At 44.9% G+C, this 19,414-nt stretch overlaps 1 protein-coding gene across 2 annotated transcripts in view; it reads left to right on the top strand.

Annotated features, from left to right (window-relative positions):
* Nucleotides 1-19,414, top strand: part of ASTN2 (astrotactin 2) — a 409,628-nt gene that overhangs the window by 309,749 nt on the left and 80,465 nt on the right. For both annotated transcript variants that reach the window (XM_082263954.1, XM_082263953.1), the window contains one exon: nt 17,871-17,995. In XM_082263954.1, coding sequence (XP_082120080.1) covers nt 17,871-17,995 — 125 coding nt within the window. The remainder of the gene's footprint in view (nt 1-17,870; nt 17,996-19,414) is intronic.

Below are 19,414 nucleotides of genomic sequence, written 5' to 3'. Positions count from 1 at the left end.
TAGAGAAACCCCAGGCGAAGAATATCCCTATTACAAGGGTGGCCAGAATGATGCCCTTGCAGTCACGCCACTTTGCAGCTACCATCAGATGGGAGCTCAGTTAGCCACAGCTGATGGATTCCCTAGACATCCCTTGAGGAACCCTATGGTTCCACGGAACCCTGGTTGAGAATGGCTGCTCTAGAAGCTAAAAATCACTGGAGAAGACACAGCTACTACAGTGGTCTCCACTAGCTTCATCAAGAACCTGTCGCCTACCCAATGTTATCACATAGGGGGCTTGTTAGTCCCAGTGTGATAACAACAAAGTTAAATGGAAAAAAAAATATATCAAAATATAATAAAAAAAATAATGAATGAAACCCCATCGCCCTGCGCACAACCACAAATGCAAGCACAGGGCGTACATGTCTAATTTGCACACATGCAAGGTATCACGGATTAAACTCTGTGGAGGCCCCTAGGCAGTCAAAATCTTAGGACCCACCTCGCAGGTTTCTGGAGGTTAATCGAGCGCAATAATATTGAACTTAGTGTACATGTTGGCCGCAAGAGGCATGAACTCCAGAGAGAGTGATATCATTTTGCCCCTGTACAGATCATTAGTAGGACCTCATCTGGAATATGCAGTTCAGTTTTGGGCACCAGTTCTCAAAAAGGATATCGGGCAACTGGAGAAAGTGCAGAGAAGGGCAACCAAACTGATAAAAGGCATGGAGGAGCTCAGCAATGAGGAAAGATTAGAGGAACTGAATTTATCCTCTCTTGAGTAGAGGAGATTAAGGGGGGATATGATCAGCATGTATAAATACATAAGGGGGGGATATTATCACCATGTATTAAATACATAAGGGGGGATATTATCACCATGTATAAATACATAAGGGGTCCATATAGTGAACTTGGTGTTGAGTTATTCACTTTAAGGTCAAGAGGAAAACAGATTTTGTCTCCAAATACGGAAAGGTTTCTTCACCGTAAGAGCTGTGAAAATGTGGAATAGACTCACTCCAGAGGTGGTTCTGGCTAGCTCCCTAGATTGCTTTAAAAAGGATTCTTTCCTAGGTGTACATAATATAACTGGGTACTAAAATTTATAGGTAAAGTTGATCCAGGGAATATCCCATTGCCTCTCGGGGGATCAGGAAGGCATTTTTTTCCCCTGCTGTCGCAAATGGGATCATGCTTTGCTGGGGTTTTTCCCCTTCCTCTGGATCAACTGTGGGTATAGGATTGTGTATATGGGATTGTATGGTTGGGGCGGGTATAGGATTGTGTATATGGGATTGTATGGTTGGGGTGGGTATAGGATTGTGTATATGGGATTGTATGGTTGGGGAGGGTATAGGATTGTGTATATGGGATTGTATGGTTGGGGTGGGTATAGGATTGTGTATAGGGGATTGTATGGTTGGGGCGGGTATAGGATTGTGTATAGGGGATTGTATGGTTGGGGCGGGTATAGGATTGTGTATAGGGGATTGTATGGTTGGGGCGGGTATATGATTGTGTATATGGGATTGTATGGTTGTGTTTTCTTTACTGTTTTTTTGTTTTTTATTGGTTGAGCCAGATGGACTTTTTTCAACCTGACTAACTATGTAACTATGTAGATGGAGATGACCATGACTACCATACATCACATGTACATCATTATATTTATGTAGCACCCTCCTAGGTAGGTGCTAGGCAAAGCATATAAGTGACCCTGTTCTGCTAATCAGGAGGGTCTGATCTGTTAGTTAGCCTGTCACGTGCTTCCAGGTGTGACCTGTTGAGTCTGGGGAGTCTCCCCACTGTATCCAATGAGGGACCTTGTTGGACAGTGGAAGGAGCCTAGCTAATAGCACACCAGGGTTTATGACTGTCCCAGTGGGTGGTCATTGCTGCTATGCATCCTGGAATTGGAAATAAATCCGGAGGGGGCATGTAACAGGGTGTCTTCGGGCGGGAAACCAGGACCCAGGAGGAGGGTGATGGCTGTCTCTCCTCCTGTTGCTGAGGAAGGTGGTCCAGGCAGTCGGCCTAGGGACCAGGGGTTGAGCTGTGTTGCAGAAGGATCCAGTGTGCTGACCAAGTGGAGCTGCTGGGCAGAATACTTCTGGAAAAACAGTATTGTGAGTACTCAAGCATCTGCCCAGGGGTCTGCCTAAGATAGAGGGGACCACTCCAGAGGGGTTTAGGGGATCCAGAAGTCAGCTAACCCAGAGTGTCATAGCAAAGGGGGTGCCAAGTTGTTAAGCCCTGAAGATTAGAGGGTAAAAGGGGGCACCAGGAAGGGCCCTGAAGTTGCTCAGCAGTGCAGTCTACTATAAAGGACAGCTACCTCAGGAAAGGAGTGCCTTAGGAAGCTAAAATGACTCTTTTACAGTCAAAGGAGGAGTAAAGTAAGGGGCCTAGCCGTGCCTAGCTCAAACAGCGTTAACCAGCGTCAGTCAGCGTTAACCGGCGTAAATCAGCATTTTCTTTATCGTCTCAGCATATTGTGCATTGCGAAAGTATTCGGCCCCCTTGAACTTTTCGACCTTTTGCCACATTTCAGGCTTCAAACATAAAGATATAAAACTGTATTTTTTTGTGAAGAATCAACAACAAGTGGGACACAATCATAAAATGGAATGAAATTTATTGGATATTTCAAACTTTTTTAACAAATAAAAAAACTGAAAAATTGGGCGTGCAAAACTATTCAGCCCCCTTAAGTTAATACTTTGTAGCGCCACCTTTTGCTGCGATTACAGCTGTAAGTCGCTTGGGGTATGTCTCTATCAGTTTTGCACATCGAGAGACTGAAATTTTTGCCCATTCCTCCTTGCAAAACAGCTCGGGCTCAGTGAGGTTGGATGGAGAGCGTTTGTGAACAGCAGTTTTCAGTTCTTTCCACAGATTCTCGATTGGATTCAGGTCTGGACTTTGACTTGGCCATTCTAACACCTGGATATGTTTATTTGTGAACCATTCCATTGTAGATTTTGCTTTATGTTTTGGATCATTGTCTTGTTGGAAGACAAATCTCCGTCCCAGTCTCAGGTCTTTTGCAGACTCCATCAGGTTTTCTTCCAGAATGGTCCTGTATTTGGCTCCATCCATCTTCCCATCATTTTTAACCATCTTCCCTGTCCCTGCTGAAGAAAAGCAGGCCCAAACCATGATGCTGCCACCACCATGTTTGACAGTGGGGATGGTGTGTTCAGGGTGATGAGGTGTGTTGCTTTTACACCAAACATAACGTTTTGCATTGTTGCCAAAAAGTTTGATTTTGGTTTCATCTGACCAGAGCTCCTTCTTCCACATGTTTGGTGTCTCCCAGGTGGCTTGTGGCAAACTTTAAACGACACTTTTTATGGATATCTTTAAGAAATGGCTTTCTTCTTGCCACTCTTCCATAAAGGCCAGATTTGTGCAGTATATGACTGATTGTTGTCCTATGGACAGAGTCTCCCACCTCAGCTGTAGATCTCTGCAGTTCATCCAGAGTGATCATGGGCCTCTTGGCTGCATCTCTGATCAGTCTTCTCCTTGTATGAGCTGAAAGTTTAGAGGGACGGCCAGATCTTCGTAGATTTGCAGTGGTCTGATACTCCTTCCATTTCAATATTATCGCTTGCACAGAGCTCCTTGGGATGTTTAAAGCTTGGGAAATCTTTTTGTATCCAAATCCGGCTTTAAACTTCTCCACAACAGTATCTCAGACCTGCCTGGTGTGTTCCTTGTTCTTCATGATGATCTCTGCGCTTTAAAACAGACCTCTGAGACTATCACAGTGCAGGTGCATTTATACGGAGACTTGATTACACACAGGTGGATTCTATCTATCATCATTCTATCTATCTGTCAACATTGGATCATTCAGAGATCCTCACTGAACTTCTGGAGAGAGTTTGCTGCACTGAAAGTAAAGGGGCTGAATAATTTTGCACGCCCAATTTTTAAGTTTATTTGTTAAAAAAGTTTGAAATATCCAATAAATTTCATTCCACTTCATGATTGTGTCCCACTTGTTGTTGATTCTTCACAAAAAATTACAGTTTCATATCTTTATGTTTGAAGCCTGAAATGTGGCAAAAGGTCGAAAAGTTCAAGGGGGCCGAATACTTTCGCAATGCACTGTAGGTCAGTTTAATTGGAGTATCCCACACCCCAAGTTCCTAATAAAACATAAAAACCAAAGAAACTGGACTGGTCCTTGTCTGAGGTAAAAACACTTGGAAACATGTCAGAATGGTCTACTGTTGCTAATGGTAACCCAGGGGAAGCCACACACAGCAGCTCCCATGGGAGTAGTGCTACATTTATATATTTGGTGCAAACCATTTTAAGGGGCCATACTACCAGAAAAGTGTTGCTAGATCTTTACTGTTTTCCTCCATTTGTGTTTTAGTTAGGAAAACCTAAATAAGTGCATTATACATTATGAGAGAGGATGGTCTTGTAGAGAGAAGGTGTCTGATGGAACAGACAATGCATATGGGACATCCTCTCTGTAATCTCTTGAAATGTAAATCAAAGACGAAGCTCTAACCTTTCCCAGATCTTCATTCTGTATTTTTCTGTCTCCGAATAAGCAGGGATAGAGGGATAAAAATGACACTCAAAATTATTCCACGGCAGATTTTTGTTTATTAATGCCAAGGGATCGCACCTTACAACACAATAAATATTCCATCCTCAGTGAAGCTATAAAATACGACCTCCTAAACAACCATCCTCTGTTTGAATCCACCTATTAATTATTGGCCTGACATGAGCAATTTCACTAACTTGCTTTGCATTCATTTCCTAATTATTTACAATAGCTCAGGTTCCCAGATAGGCAGGGCTGGCTGGTGAAACTGAGCTTTGTTGGAACATTAAAGTGGATCTTGTATGAAAATGCAAGGTCTGCTTATTAGGTAGCTCCACGGTCTCCAAACTGTGGACTGGGGGTCAGATGTGGCCCTTTGCTTTCCTCAATCTGGCTCTTAGGGCACTATTCCTCCCACTGACACCATCAAATGTGCACAATTCTTCCCACGGACACCAACGATTTAGCAAAGTTCCTTCCATTGACACCTACGATGGAGCACAATTCCTCCCAGTGACACCAATGATGGGGCACAATTACTTCCATTGACACCCACGATGGGGCATATATCCTTCTATTGACACATACGATGGGGAAAAATTCCTTCTACTGACACCAACAATGGGGTATAATTCTTCAATTAATACCAACAATGGGCCACTATTCCTCCTAATGGCACCAACAAAAGGGCACAATTCCTCCCAGTGACACCAACGATGGGGCACAATTCCTCCCAGTGACACCAACGATAGGGTACAATTCCTCCCAGTGACACCAACGATGGGGCATACTTCCTTCCATTGACACCAACGATGGGGCATAATTCCTTCCATTGATACCAACAATGGGCCACTATTCCTCCCACTGACACCAACAATGGGGCACTATTCCTCTCAATGGCTCCAACAAAAGGGCACAATTCCTCCAACTGATACCAATGATGGGGCACTATTCCTTCCATTGACACCAACGATGGGACATAATTCCTTCCATTGACACCAACGATGGGGCATAATTCCTCCCACTAGCACAAAAAAAAGGGGGCACTAGTCTTCCCAATTCACCAACAGAAAGGCACAATTCCTCCCACTGACACCAACGATGGGGCAGGGGTCCTTCTATTGACACCAACGATGGAGCACTATTCCTCCAACTGACACCAACAATGGGGCATTATTCCTACCATTGTCACCAACAATGGGGCACTAATCTTCCCAATGGCACCAACAAAAGGACACAATTCCTCCAACTTTCATCAATTCCTTCCATTGAAACAAATGATAGGGCATAATTCCTTCTATTGACACCGATGGGACATATTTCCTTCCATTGACAACAATGATGGGCCACTATTCCTCCTACTGACACCAACAATGGGGCACTAGTCTTCTCAATGGCACCAACAAAAGGGCACAATTCCTCCCACTGACACAAACGATGGGGCACTATTTCTCCCACTGATACCAATGATGGGACCCTATTCCTTCCATTGACACCAACTCTAGGGCACTAGTCCTCCCATTGACACCAAAGATAGGGCATTGTTTATTCCCACTGGATGCCAGGACATTGTCTACTTCCACTGACCCTAGTCCGGCCTTCCTAAAGTCTGAAGGACAGTAAACTGGACCTTTGGTGAGACATTTTGGAGACCCCTGAGCTAGCCCTTCAGCCCAGGGTCGCCAATAGGAGGGGGGAAGTAGAGCCGGCCCTCCTGTAACAAGCCCTGGCCCCCCAGTGAACTGATGGGGCCCAGGCCTGGTATAGGAGGCTCTTCTCCCCACCTCTTATTAGTGCCCCTGGGGTGAAGGACTAGCTAAAAAGTGAACCTTTCCTTTTCATACACAATCTACTTGATTTTTCAGCAAGCCCTATACCCCAGGGTTGCTGATAGGAGGGGAGGGGGGGGGGGGTTAGAGCTTACCCAATCAGTCCAGCAGGGGGCCTAGGGGAAGTGAGGAAACTATTTAAATACCTTTGGGCTCATGCACAGTATTCCTACAAGTCATGGATCCTGGAAATTACATAGAAGTTCCCCAGGCCCCATCAGTTCAGCAGCAGGAGCCAAGGACAGATAGGGGACATGAACAGTAAATCCTTCGACCATGGCACACTGGGCAAGCGTGCAAGTGTGCAGTTAAGAAAAAAAAACATGTTTATTGCTTTATTTGCCAAAGGTTTATAATTCTGTTCAGTTGCCGATGTAATTCATACACCTCCATCTCATTGCACAGCCAAGATCAGTTTACTGTTCCCTTGTTCAGCTTTGGAGCTTCTTGGGTGACCTTCCTGCTCACTGGACTGAGGAGATAATACTGATTCATTGTCCAGGGAGCAGACTGGAGGAGGAAAGGTGACATAGGATCATGCATAGCTGAGCCAGAAAATGTATCGCCTGCCTGACTCTGAAATATACAGCTTGAAGCCTCTGAAGAGAATTATGGACTTGTTAACGGGGCTAGAAAAGCCTTTTGCAACCTTTCTACCGCAGAGGAACCCTTTACATAATTTCCAGGTCTAATTTATTGGGGGTCAGTGGGAAGAATGCAGCTTACACTGGCGGTCATAAAAAAATGTCCCCCTTACATTGGTGGTCAGTGGGAAGAATGTCCCTTACATTGGTGGTCAGTGGGAAGAAGGAGGAGGACACACCCAAGGAGCTCTCTGTGAGATCCAGCCCTTTTCAAAGCCTGGGCCTTGCTTGCTAGCTTGGCCCAGGAACAATGCCTGATCCTGGGGGAGGCCCTGGGAGGGATCCCCCTGATGACACGGGGCCTAGTGAGGAGGAGGTGGAGGACCTGTCTGTGGGTCCAGGCCCTGGTGAGAATGCGGATGTCTTCAGCCAGAAGGTTATCAATCGTTTTAGGGTGATTGGAAGAGCTGAAGAAAAACTTAAAGTTTTGAAGGCTGAACACAAATCCTTCAGAGCCAAATACTGCCAGGCCTGGAGTAAAAATCGCACAGCCATGAAGCCTGAGCTACAGGAATTGGAAGATAAGGTAAAGAAACAATCTTTATTACTGGAAAAGTTAAAAGGCAGAAGCGGAGTGTTTAAAGAAAAGTTTGACAATGAGAGGCGATTTACCCGCCAAGCATCAGCATCTGTGGATCAGCAGCCTCCGTTAATGGATGACCAGGCTCCATCTGCCTCTGCACCTCTCCCCCCATATCAGGACTGGGAATCGCCAGCGGTAACCAGCCAGGGGGTTGAGAGTGGACATGGATCCCTGACATTTATCCAGGAGATGGAGTCACCCCTGAAAGCAGACAAGTTTGTCTTTTCTGATGATCCATCAGAAATCCCTGAGGATGGGCAGAGGAGATTCAAACCAGCAAAGCCAGTACTGGTGGAGAAATCCCAGTACACCATGCTGCCTTCCAGCATGTCTGCCCCACCTGCTGTAGTGGATGGTGTCCCAGGTGAGAAGGAACTGCATATTGGAGTTACTGCTGAGGATAAATCCGGTGCAGACATGCAGGGTAAATCCCTGACCGAATCACCAGATTGTGAGAAAAATGTGGATGGACCTGCATCTAACACCCCAGGCATGGATTTTTCTGCTCCTGCTGAGACCAGTAGTCCCTCTGCAAGCAAAATGGCTGCAAACTCCATAGATTTTGCTTCAGCTGAGTTTCCCAGTGTTCCAGGGCTGATTGACCAGCTGATTGCTAGTGGGGGAGGGGGATCAACATGGTGCTGCGAGTGGAATGGAAGTAGCAATGGAAATATCCTGCAATGCTTTACCTGCTGCTGTGTTAAAACAGGATTCTGTTTCTACAACTGAAAACTCTGTCCCAGTGGAAGAGAAGATGACCGCTGAAACTCTTACCAGTGCAGCAGCAGCTATGGATTCTGCTGTGAAGACAACAGCAATAATAAATATCCCAGCAAGTATAAAAAATGACATTAATGTTAAAGCAATGAATGTGGTGGGTGGTGGTGAAGGGGTTAGTAATGCTGGGAAAAATAAAAATGACATTTCTCCTCCTGCTCAGCAGAGGAAAGATTTGATTGCACAGATCAATCCCGAATCTGTGCAATCGTTATCTGCTAAGTGTGTGTCAGATAATTTAAAAAAAAACTGATGGATTTTCTGCTGGGAGGAATGTTGGAAGCTATGCTTCAGCTTTGGGGAGTCACACCAGGGTGGGTGGTGGGAATTCTGTTATTAGTCAAAATTTAGGGAGGTTTGGTGGGTATAGGAGGAGGAATGTGGTACAGTTGAGGTGGGTGGGGGATGGAACTCCACCAGTAAGGGGGAGGATGGCTGAGTTGATTTTGGAAATGGGGTTTAAAGCTTGTGATATTTTTGCTTTAATTTGCCCGGTGGGGAGTTATGAATTTGATTTGTCGTTTGTAAAACCTGAAAGTTTGGATCTCTTTTGGGAGAGATTTAGGAGGTGCAAGGGCCTTCAGCAGTGGAGTGGTTTGGTGCCAAAAGTGATCTCAAGGCAGCCTCTGATAAAATCAGTGACCATTTTGGTGCGTAACGAATCCATACCAGAGGCTGATTTATTAGTATGGCTACGCCGATATGGCGAGGTCCTCACTCCACTGCGGAAGGTCCTTGATGAGCATGGGATATGGACAGGGGCCTGGACAGTGTCACTAAAATTGGGGGTGCTGGGCGATGTAGTTCAGCACCTTCCCTGCTCAGCCTTTCTGGGTAGGGATAGGCTGACCATTTTCTACCAAGGTCAGCCTAAGGTGTGCAATAAATGTGGTGATAAAGGCCACTTTGCATCGCCCTGCACCCACAAGAAGTGCTCACTGTGCCAGGATTTAGGCCATTTGGCCAGAGAATGCACCCAGATTCGGTGCAATTTGTGCCAGCAGCTGGGTCATCCATATAGCCAGTGCCCAGAGGCACTGCATAACTTGCCAGGATTGGAGACTGAGCTGCAGAGGCTTGATAAAGAAGATGAAGCAGCTGAAGTTAGAGAGGAAATTGTTGTTGCCCCTCCTGTGTCTGTTGTGTCAGATTCTGTTTCCCCTAGTGAGGTGGTCCCTGAGTCTGTCCTTCCTGTGTCTGTTGTGTCAGATTCTGTTTCCCCTAGTGATGTGGTCCCTGAGTCTGTCCCTCCTGTGGTTGTTCCTACATCTACTGTGCGTAGATCCTCCAGACTAGCGGAAGCTGCTGGGGGGGCGGATATAGTGGATCTTCCCCCTCGGCCTACTCCATCTCCAGTCCCTGTCTCTCGACACCGCAAACGCGGCCAAGAGGGTGCAGGGGTGCTGGATGGTGGTGGGGTCGATGGGGTTGAGGGAGGGGTGTCCATGTCCCATGTCTCACCCTCTGTTGTGGAGGATTCGGATGAGGAGGGGTGGGAGAGGACAAGGAGGAAGAAAAAGAAAAAGAGGAAAACCAGTAAAGCGGTCGTTTCCTCCTTACAGTTAGAGCCAGGAGGGGTTCCTCTTGGCAACTCATTTTCTGTGTTATCAGGGGAGGAGTTAGTATCCGATTTATGCATTTCTTTATCATCTATGGATGAGGGGGAGTCACATAGTGTAAAAAGAGCTGTCTCGGGTGATGAGAGTGTGGTGGAGGTTAAGAAACGACTACCCCAATCATCCTGATGGCAGTGCCCGCTCTGATAAAGGTGGCGACCATTAATGTCGCCAGCGTGAAATCTGCAAGAGCTCGTGATATTGCCTTATTTTTGCTCAGTGAGTTTGATGCTGAGATTTTATTTTTGCAAGAGACCTGGCTCAATACTTTGGCCGATGTCCATCTAGCAAAAAGGGAGTGGAGATGCGGTCCCTCCTTTTGGTCTCTTGCGGCTGAGCCTTGCAGCGGAGTTGCGGTTCTTTTTAAAACCGATATGGTAACGTGCCGGCGGATAATTGAGGTAGAAATGGGGAGATGCATGGTCTTAGACGTCTCTGTTAGGGGGCAGGACCTGCGCCTGATCAATATCTATGGACCGCAGTCAAAATGGGACAGGAAATGCCTCTTCACAAAGATCAAGCCCTTCCTTTTTACATCCCAGCAGGTTGTCTTTGGAGGTGACTTTAACACCATAATTAGGCCTGAAGACAGGAGGGTCTCCATAGACAGGCTGGGTTATGATAGCGTTTTTCTTAGAGATATGGTTAGACAAGCAGGCCTGGTAGATGTGCACATTAAGCACTGCCCTGGCAGCACAGGATTCACGTTTCAGAGAGGGAATAGTCGGAGTAGGATAGATAGGTTTTTTTTAAAGGAGAACTCTGCTTTCTCGGCTCCTGAGTTGAGGGCGGTGGAGTTCTCTGACCACTGTATGCTGTCCGTGACTCTGAATGCCTCGGACACTCCACCCAGGGGAAGGGGTATCTGGAAACTGAATTCGGCTCTCCTGGAAGATGTAGAGGTAAGACAATCCTTTGAGGATTTTTTTCAGGCACAGGTTTCTATTCTGGACTTTTGCAGCAGTAAGTCAGAGTGGTGGGAGCTTGTGAAACAAAGGGCGCTTGGACTTTTCAAGGCCATAAGTAAGAAGAAGCAGCTTGGTATGTATATTGCCTACCAGCATTTGCGGAGGAAGCTTGATCGTCTTGTCTCGTATGGAGGAGATCCAGGGGAGATCTCGGAGGTAAAGCTTCTTCTTAGGAAGTGTCAATACGACCGGCATGCCTCCTTGGTTCTGGAGAGAGATTATGGGAAATATCACTCGCCTGATCCTTACCAGAACTGTAAGCAAGGCATAGCAGTTAAGACGGTCATAGGTCTGAGGGATAGTACGGGTTCCCTGGTGAAGTCCAGATCAGGGATCCTGGAGATCTTCAGGTCATATTACGCAGACCTTCTGGGAAGAAAGGACCTTAGTCGGGACAGGATGGAAAGCTTTCTGGATTCTACTCCAGGATTGGGAAACGATACATTGCCTTTGATGGATTTGACAGAACCAATTTCAGCGGATGAGGTAGTTCGTGCTATAGAGAAGCTGGCTACCAAAAAGTCGCCTGGGCCAGATGGGTTGACAGCTGAATTTTACAAGTGTTTTAAGTCCATTCTGGCTCCCTTTTTAGCGGAGGTTTATAACAGCTGTTTAGAAGAGGGTTCTCTCCCTCCCTCCATGAGGCAATCCGCTGTGATTCTTCTGTCAAAAGGTAAAGACCCCTCAATAATTGAGAACTGGCGCCCCATCAGTCTTCTCAATGTTGATAGAAAGATCTTGGCGAAGATTCTTTTTTGGCGCTTGTCGTCAGTAGCAGGCGATTTGTTGTCCAATCATCAGCACTGCTCGGTCCAGGGCAGAAGTACCTTTTCAGCAATTTTAGCTGTCCGGGAGGCTTTGGAGCGATGCAGGGCTGCTGGATGGAGAAAGTACTTGCTGGCATTGGATCAGGCAAAGGCTTTTGATCGAGTCAATCATGAGTACCTGTATTTGCTACTTGGTAGATACGGCCTGCAGGGGAGGTTTATTGATTGGCTGAAAACATTATATAAAGGGGCTGAGAGCTTCCCACTTGTTAATGGTTGGGTTGGACGGCCTTTTGAGGTTGGCTCTGGTGTGCGCCAGGGGTGTCCTTTGAGCCCCCTGCTATATGTATTCGCAATCGACCCCTTCATAAGAAGGTTAGAGAGTGGATCGTTGTGTGGGGTGCCTTTGGGCATTGCTGGTGTGCCGCCTTTGAAGGTCGTGGCCTATGCCGATGATGTGTCTGTTATTATCTCTGGGATGGAGGAGGCGCAGGAGGTGGTCTCTGTGATAGAGCAGTACACTGAGGCTTCTGGCTCTAAAATCAATCATGAAAAGAGTGAAGTTTTCTGGATGGGTGAGGAGGGTGAAAGCTTCGAACTTCCGGATGCCTTCCCAGAGCCCCAGCAGGAAATTAAAGTGTTGGGCATCAAATTTGGTCCTGGTGACTATGGTCATCGAAATTGGGAAAGCAGGTTGTTGAATGCCAATGCCAAGGTGGCAAGCTGGAAGAAATGGAAACTTTCCTTGAGGGAAAGGGTTGACTTGATTAAAACTTACCTGATCCCAATCTTTTTATATGTCAGCTTTGTCTGTATCTTGCCGGAATCTCTCTATGCAAGGGTGTACAGCTGCTTTTTCCAACTGTTATGGGGAAATAGGCTGAACCTGATCAAACGCAATGTAACTTACCTGTCCAGGCGGGAGGGTGGTCTAGGAATGGTCAACCCTATAGTTTTCTTTTCTCTGCTTTTTTTAAAGTATAATCTTGGTAATATGTTAGCAGAGACCCCGCCGGGATGGGTGGGTATTTTTCAATCTTGGTTTAGACCTTTTCTGCGATGCTGGGAAGATGGCGGGCCAGTGAAAAGTCTGAGAGTCCGACATGGCAAGCTTCCGGCTTATGTTGCCCCGTGTCTGAAAATACTTAGGCAGTGGCAGGTGACAGTGGGGGATATCAAGTCCCTCCCCAGAAAGCTTCTGGAGAAGAGGATTTTGGGCTCTGCTTTCAGTGTGTCGCTGACCTTAAGGGATTGCCCAGGCCCCGTAATGAGGGAGGGGTTGCGTTTAATTAACTTAGGAAGAATCCCTTTGAAGTTTAGGGATCAAGCCTGGCTCGCTTTCCATGGAAGGCTCTATGTGAGAGGGAACCTGAAGCATCGCCCTGTGGATGATCGGGATTGTCCTAGAGCGGAGTGTGTTGGTAAAGTGGAGTCTATGGACCACTTTTTGCTCCAGTGTCCCTTTAACCACTTTAGCCCCAGCCCTATTTCGGACACTTTTTGTTCACAAGTTAAAACCAGTATTTTTTCCTAGAAAACTACTTAGAACCCCCAAACATTATATATATTTTTTTAGCAAAGACTCTGGAGAATAAAATGTCGGTCATTGCAAAATTTTTTGTCACGCGGTATTTGCGCAGCGGTCTTTAAAACGCCATTTTTTTGGAAAAAATTTGAAAAATCACATTTCACTGCATTTAAAAAATACTAAACAGTAAAGTTAGCCCATTTTTTTTGTATATTGTGAAAGATGATGTCACGCCGAGTAAATAGATACCAAACATGTTACGGTTTAAAATTGCGCCCCCCCGTGGGATGGCGACAAACTACGGTCAATAGAGATCTCAATCTGCGACGCTTTAAATTTATTTAACGGTTACCAGTTTAGAGTTAGAGTGTAGCTCTTTTTTTTTAATTATTGCCCACGCTCTGGCGATCGCGGCGATACCTCACATGTGTGGTTTGAACAGCGATTTCATTTGCGGCTCGACTTGCGTATACGTTTTTTTTTGTGCGCGAGCTAACGGTGACGGGGACGGCTAAATTTTTTTTTTTTTTTTTTCCTATTTATTTTTTCTTTTTTTTTAAACTTTATTACAGGTTTTTAAAAAAAAAAAAAATCTGATCACTTTTATTGCTGTCACAAGCAATGTAAACATCCCTGGTGACAGCAATATGTCGTGACAGGTACACTTTATGGAGGGATCGAGGGTCTAAAAGACCCTAGACCCCTCCACTACACTTCCCTGTATGCAAAACGCCGAAAACGGCATTTTTGCATACAGCCGTTTTTCAAATCTGCCGCCTTTTGCAGCACAGTAACCCGGACGTGACGTCATGGACGCCGCCTCCGGGTTACGTCATCGGAGACCCGATCGATGCCGTTTCCGGCATTCATCGGGACTCCATCCAGCCGGCGGACGTGCCGGCTGGGTGCTCGGGGCTCCCGGTGGGACGGTAGCCCCGAGCAAAGCCGCATCGATCGTTACCGACGGAAAGCCGACCGTCGGCTTCAAACAACGGTACCGGGATGATGCCTCTAGCTAGAGGCATCATCCCGGTATAACCACTCAAAGTCAGCCGACGTAGAGGTTACGTGACTGGTAGTAAAGTGGTTAACATAGAGGTGTATAAAAGGGTGGGGAGGGCTCTAGGCATCCCCTTTCTCTATCGCATGAGTTATGCGGAGTGGGTGTACGGGGCATTCCCGACTCGCTGGGATTTTGATTTGGATACACTTTTTCTAGTTAGTATAGTTGTCCGTTACTTCACGTGGAATGCACGGTGCCAGATTACCCTGCGGAAGAAAGTCCTCCCTGTCAGGGTGGTGGTGTACGATATTCTTGGTGAGGTTGGGAAGATTCGGGGTCTTGAGAAGGGCAGGGAGCCTCGAGCGGTCTGGATAAGGGCGTGGAGGAATATCAGACCTGCTTTTGGTGAACTGTCCATCTCTGGGTGAAAAGCTTTTTTCCTATGCTATTTCTTTCACGCCCTTAGCTTTTGTTAGTTAATATCTTCATTTTTGAAGAAGGGCTGCATGCATAATGGGGGTGGTTTTGTTTCTTGACCTCGCAGGTTTGATGTCTGGTGTGGTGGTGTGAGTCTTATTAAGATTATTTTTCCCGGTACTGATGTGTTTCATGATGTGAGTTTTGTTTTTGCTGTAAAGGCAGTCTTTATTTGAGAGCAGAATTTGCTATGTATTTTTTTTCCCCTTTTCATGTAAATATGTATATATTTATTTATGTATATTGATTTTATGCTTATTGATTGCAAGACTTTTAATAAACAAAATTGGGAAGAATGCTCCTTACTGTATATTGGTGGTCAGTATGGAGAATGCCCCTTACGTTGGTGGTCAGTAAGAAGAATGCCCATCACATTGGTGGCCACTGGGAAGAATGCCCCTTACATTAATGGTCAGTGGGAAGAATGCTCCTTCTATTGGTGGTCAGTGAGAAGAATGCCCCTTACATTGGTGACCAGTAGAAAGAATGCCCCTTACATTGGTAGTCATTGGAACGAATGCTCCCTATATTGGTGGTCAGTGGGAAGAATGCTCCTTGCATTGGTGGTCAGTGGGAGGAATTTCCCTTACATTGGTGGTCAGTGGGAGGAATTTCCCTTACATTGGTGGTCAGTGGGAAGAATGTCCTTACATTGGTGGTGATTTGGAAGAATGCTCTTTACATTGGTAGTCAGTCGTAGGAATGTCACTTACATTCGTGGTCAGTGAGAAGAATGTCCCTTACACTGGTGGTCAGTGAGGAGAATGCTATTTACATTGGTAGTCAGTCGAAGGAATGTCCCTTACATTGGTGGTCAGTGAGAAGAATGCCCCCTTACAGACAGTTCAAAAGATCCAAAAGATCATTGGGATCATGCAGCTATTTCTGCCAGATGACCTTGGACCCAGAACTATGCAGGGATCACCAAATGGGAGGTCAATCAGCCACAGCTCAAGGAACCCTTTCTATACTCTGAAGGGACCCTAAGGTTCTACGGAATCCTGGTTGAGAACAGTGGTGGCTGGTGCTTAATTTACTTGGGGGGGGGGTGGCCCACAGCCCCCCCAGCCAGCCAACCAAATGTGGATTTTGAGAGAGATCCTCAACAAAAGAGAGACATAGGGTACCTCCAAAGTCATTACCAGGCCGTCTCTAGCACTTTGTCATAATTGGAGGGGTAGCAGCCTAGGACCAGAACAAGGTCCACCAATACTAAATTGTTGTCACCATAGATCTTCATCTTTGAAAGAAAATGCATCTTACGTTATACCTATCAGAACCAATTTTCACTTCTATAGGTCCACCGCTATCAAGCACACATGGGGGACAATGAGATTTTACATTCTAAGTGCATTGCACTTTTGGAAGTTCGTGTTTATTTAGTGCTCCATTATTATTTCTTTTTCAAAGCAATTATTTTTAATTTCAGTAAAGTCAACATATTTATAAAATTAAAGATCTGACCCAAAGAAGATTTGTAATACCGATGAAATTTATTCCAAAGTACCTGTCTTCTCTTAGATGGCCAAATTTGATTAAAAACAATATAAGGCTTGATTGGTGGCTTTTCTTTTTACCCTTCTGGTTACCATATTTCCCTTGGGCTGGGGGTACTGGGTAGGTGCCCAGGGGTACTCTGGATCATCTCTCTGATGTAAAGGTGCAAGTCTCCAGGTCTAAGTCTCCAAAATCTGTGGGCTAGTGTAGGTTTATGGTTGGCCGCATTGTGGGCATAGGGCAGTGTGAATTTTGAAATTCGTGGAGAGATGGGATACAGTGCTTTGCGAAAGTATTCGGCCTCCTTGAACTTTTCGACCTTTTGCCACATTGCAGGCTTCAAACCAATGGACAGAGTCTCCCACCTCAGCTGTAGATCTCTGCAGTTCATCCAGAGTGATCATGGGCCTCTTGGCTGCATCTCTGATCAGTCTTCTCCTTGTATGAGCTGAAAGTTTAGAGGGACGGCCAGGCCTTCGTAGATTTGCAGTGGTCTGATACTCCTTCCATTTCAATATTATCGCTTGCACAGTGCTCCTTGGGATGTTTAAAGCTTGGGAAATCTTTTTGTATCCAAATCCGGCTTTAAACTTCTCCAAAACAGTATCTCGGACCTGCCTGGTGTGTTCCTTGTTCTTCATGATGCTCTCTGCGCTTTAAACGGACCTCTGAGACTATCACAGTGCAGGTGCATTTATACAGAGACTTGATTACACACAGGTGGATTCTATTTATCATTATTAGTCATTTAGGTCAACATTGGATCATTCAGAGATCCTCACTGAACTTCTGGAGAGAGTTTGCTGCACTGAAAGTAAAGGGGCTTAATAATTTTGCACGCCCAATTTTTCAGTTTTTCATTTGTTAAAAAAGTTTGAAATATCCAATAAATTTCACTCCACTTCATGATTGTGTCCCACTTGTTGTTGATTCTTCACAAAAAATTACAGTTTTATATCTTTATGTTTGAAGCCTGAAATGGTGCAAAAGGTCGAAAAGTTCTAGGGGGCTGAATACTTTCACAAAGCACTGTATATAGCCGATGAGGTGCCTTAGATCAGGGGTCTTCAAACTATTTCCATATTATTATCCATATTTCTTTATCGTACATCACGGGAGACAGAGCCATATTCATTACTGCAGGGGTCTACCCCAGATGTTCAGGAACTGCAATTCCCATCATGCCTCGTCATGTCTGTGAATGTCAGAGTTTTCCAATGCCTCATGGGACGTGTAGTCCCACAACAGCTGGAGAGCCGTAGTTGGAGGATCCCTGCTCTAGGTACTTACAAGTTGGTTCAGTATTCTTCTAGACAGCCCTAGGACCACTGATTATACAAATTTCAAGCTTACCTGGGAAGACAGTGCTTGGCCTCATTCCCTTCCGCCTCCCTCTAAGCCCACCAGGAAAGGATGGGGCCAAGCAATGACTTCCTAGATAACTCTGAGGTTTGAGGTTTCAAAAGTTTAAAATTGGTTCAAAAGAAATCACAAATGTGAAGGCCCCAGGAGGCTTCCATGCCAGAGGTATGTAACTTTATTGTCAACGCCGGTGTAGACTTAAAATAGTGACTTTTGTTGAAGAATTAGTTTTATCTTCGTTGGTTCTTTCCACAGAGAGAATAACTTCATTAAAGATTTCCCACAGCTGGCAGATGGACTTCTTGTCATCCCGCTCCCTGTAGAAGAACAATGCAGAGGTGTCCTCTCCGAGCCAAGACCCGACATATTGCTGCTTACAGGTAGATAGGAAAGTGTTGGTTCTGGCACAAAATGTTTTAAAGTTATTTTCAAATTAAAAATAGTTTTTTTTTTAAAATATACTGAAAAATGAAACCTTCAAACCGCCAATACCATGTTACTTTGTATCTTTCTACTCCAGTCTGATCAATGTTTATAAACAACGTTACTTTGTATCTTTCTACTCCAGTCTGATCAATGTTTATAAACAATGTTACTTTGTATCTTTCTACTCCAGTCTGATCAATGTTTATAAACAATGTTACTTTGTATCTTTCTACTCCAGTCTGATCAATGTTTATAAACAACGTTACTTTGTATCTTTCTACTCTAGTCTGATCAATGTTTATAAACAACGTTACTTTGTATCTTTCTACTCCAGTCTGATCAATGTTTATAAACAATGTTACTTTTAGTCTCCATTCACTCTGGTACGACTTGTCAGGTGACTTGGTCAGCCTGACAAGTCACGCACCGTTGCGTCCCATAGTGTAGTACAGGAACGGTTCTAATAGGAGCGACACAAGTCGACTTAGAAAAAGGGTCCTGTACTACTTCGGGGCGACCTGGAGCGACTTGCATAGACATTCATTTTATGAAGTCCGTGCAAGTCACCCCAAAGTCGGATCTGACCTAGTGTGAACGGACACTTTTATATCTCCCGTCTGAACAATATTTATAAACAATGCTTCTTTGTATCTCTGTCTCCTGCCTGAACAATGTTTATAAACAATGTTACTTTGTATCTCTCCATCTCCTGCCTGATCAATGCTTATAAAGAATGTTACTTTGTTGATAAACATTGATCAGACGGGAGATACAAAGTAACATTGTTACTTTTTTATCTCTCCATCTCCTGCCTGAACAATGTTTATAAACAATGTTACTTTGTATCTCTCCATCTCCTGTCTGATCAATGTTTATAAACCATGTTACTTTGTTCAGACAGGAGATAGAGAGATACAAAGTAACATGGTTTATAAACATTGATCAGACGGGAGATAGAGAGATACAAAGTAACATTGTTTATAAACATTGTTCAGGCAGGAGATGGAGAGATAAAAAAGTAACATTGTATCTCCCGTCTGATCAATGTTTATCAACAATGTTACTTTTTTATCTCTCCATCTCCTGCCTGAACAATGTTTATAAACAATGTTACTTTGTATCTCTCTATCTCCTGTCTGAAAAATGTTTATAAACAATGTTACTTTGTATCTCTCTATCTCTCATCTGAACAATGTTTATAAACAATGTTACTGTGTATCTCTCCATCTCCTGCCTGAACAATGTTTATAAACAATGTTACTTTGTATCTCTCTATCTCCTGCCTGAACAATGTTAATAAACAATGTTACTTTGTATCTATCTCCCGTCTGATCAATGTTTATAGACAATGTTACTTTGTGTCTCTCTACCTC

This window comes from Pelophylax lessonae (assembly GCF_965119305.1).
Source record: "Pelophylax lessonae genome assembly, chromosome: 7".
NCBI lineage: Eukaryota > Metazoa > Chordata > Amphibia > Anura > Ranidae > Pelophylax > Pelophylax lessonae.
Note: the sequence above shows the minus strand (reverse complement) of the source record. Positions and strands in the feature narration are given on the sequence as shown.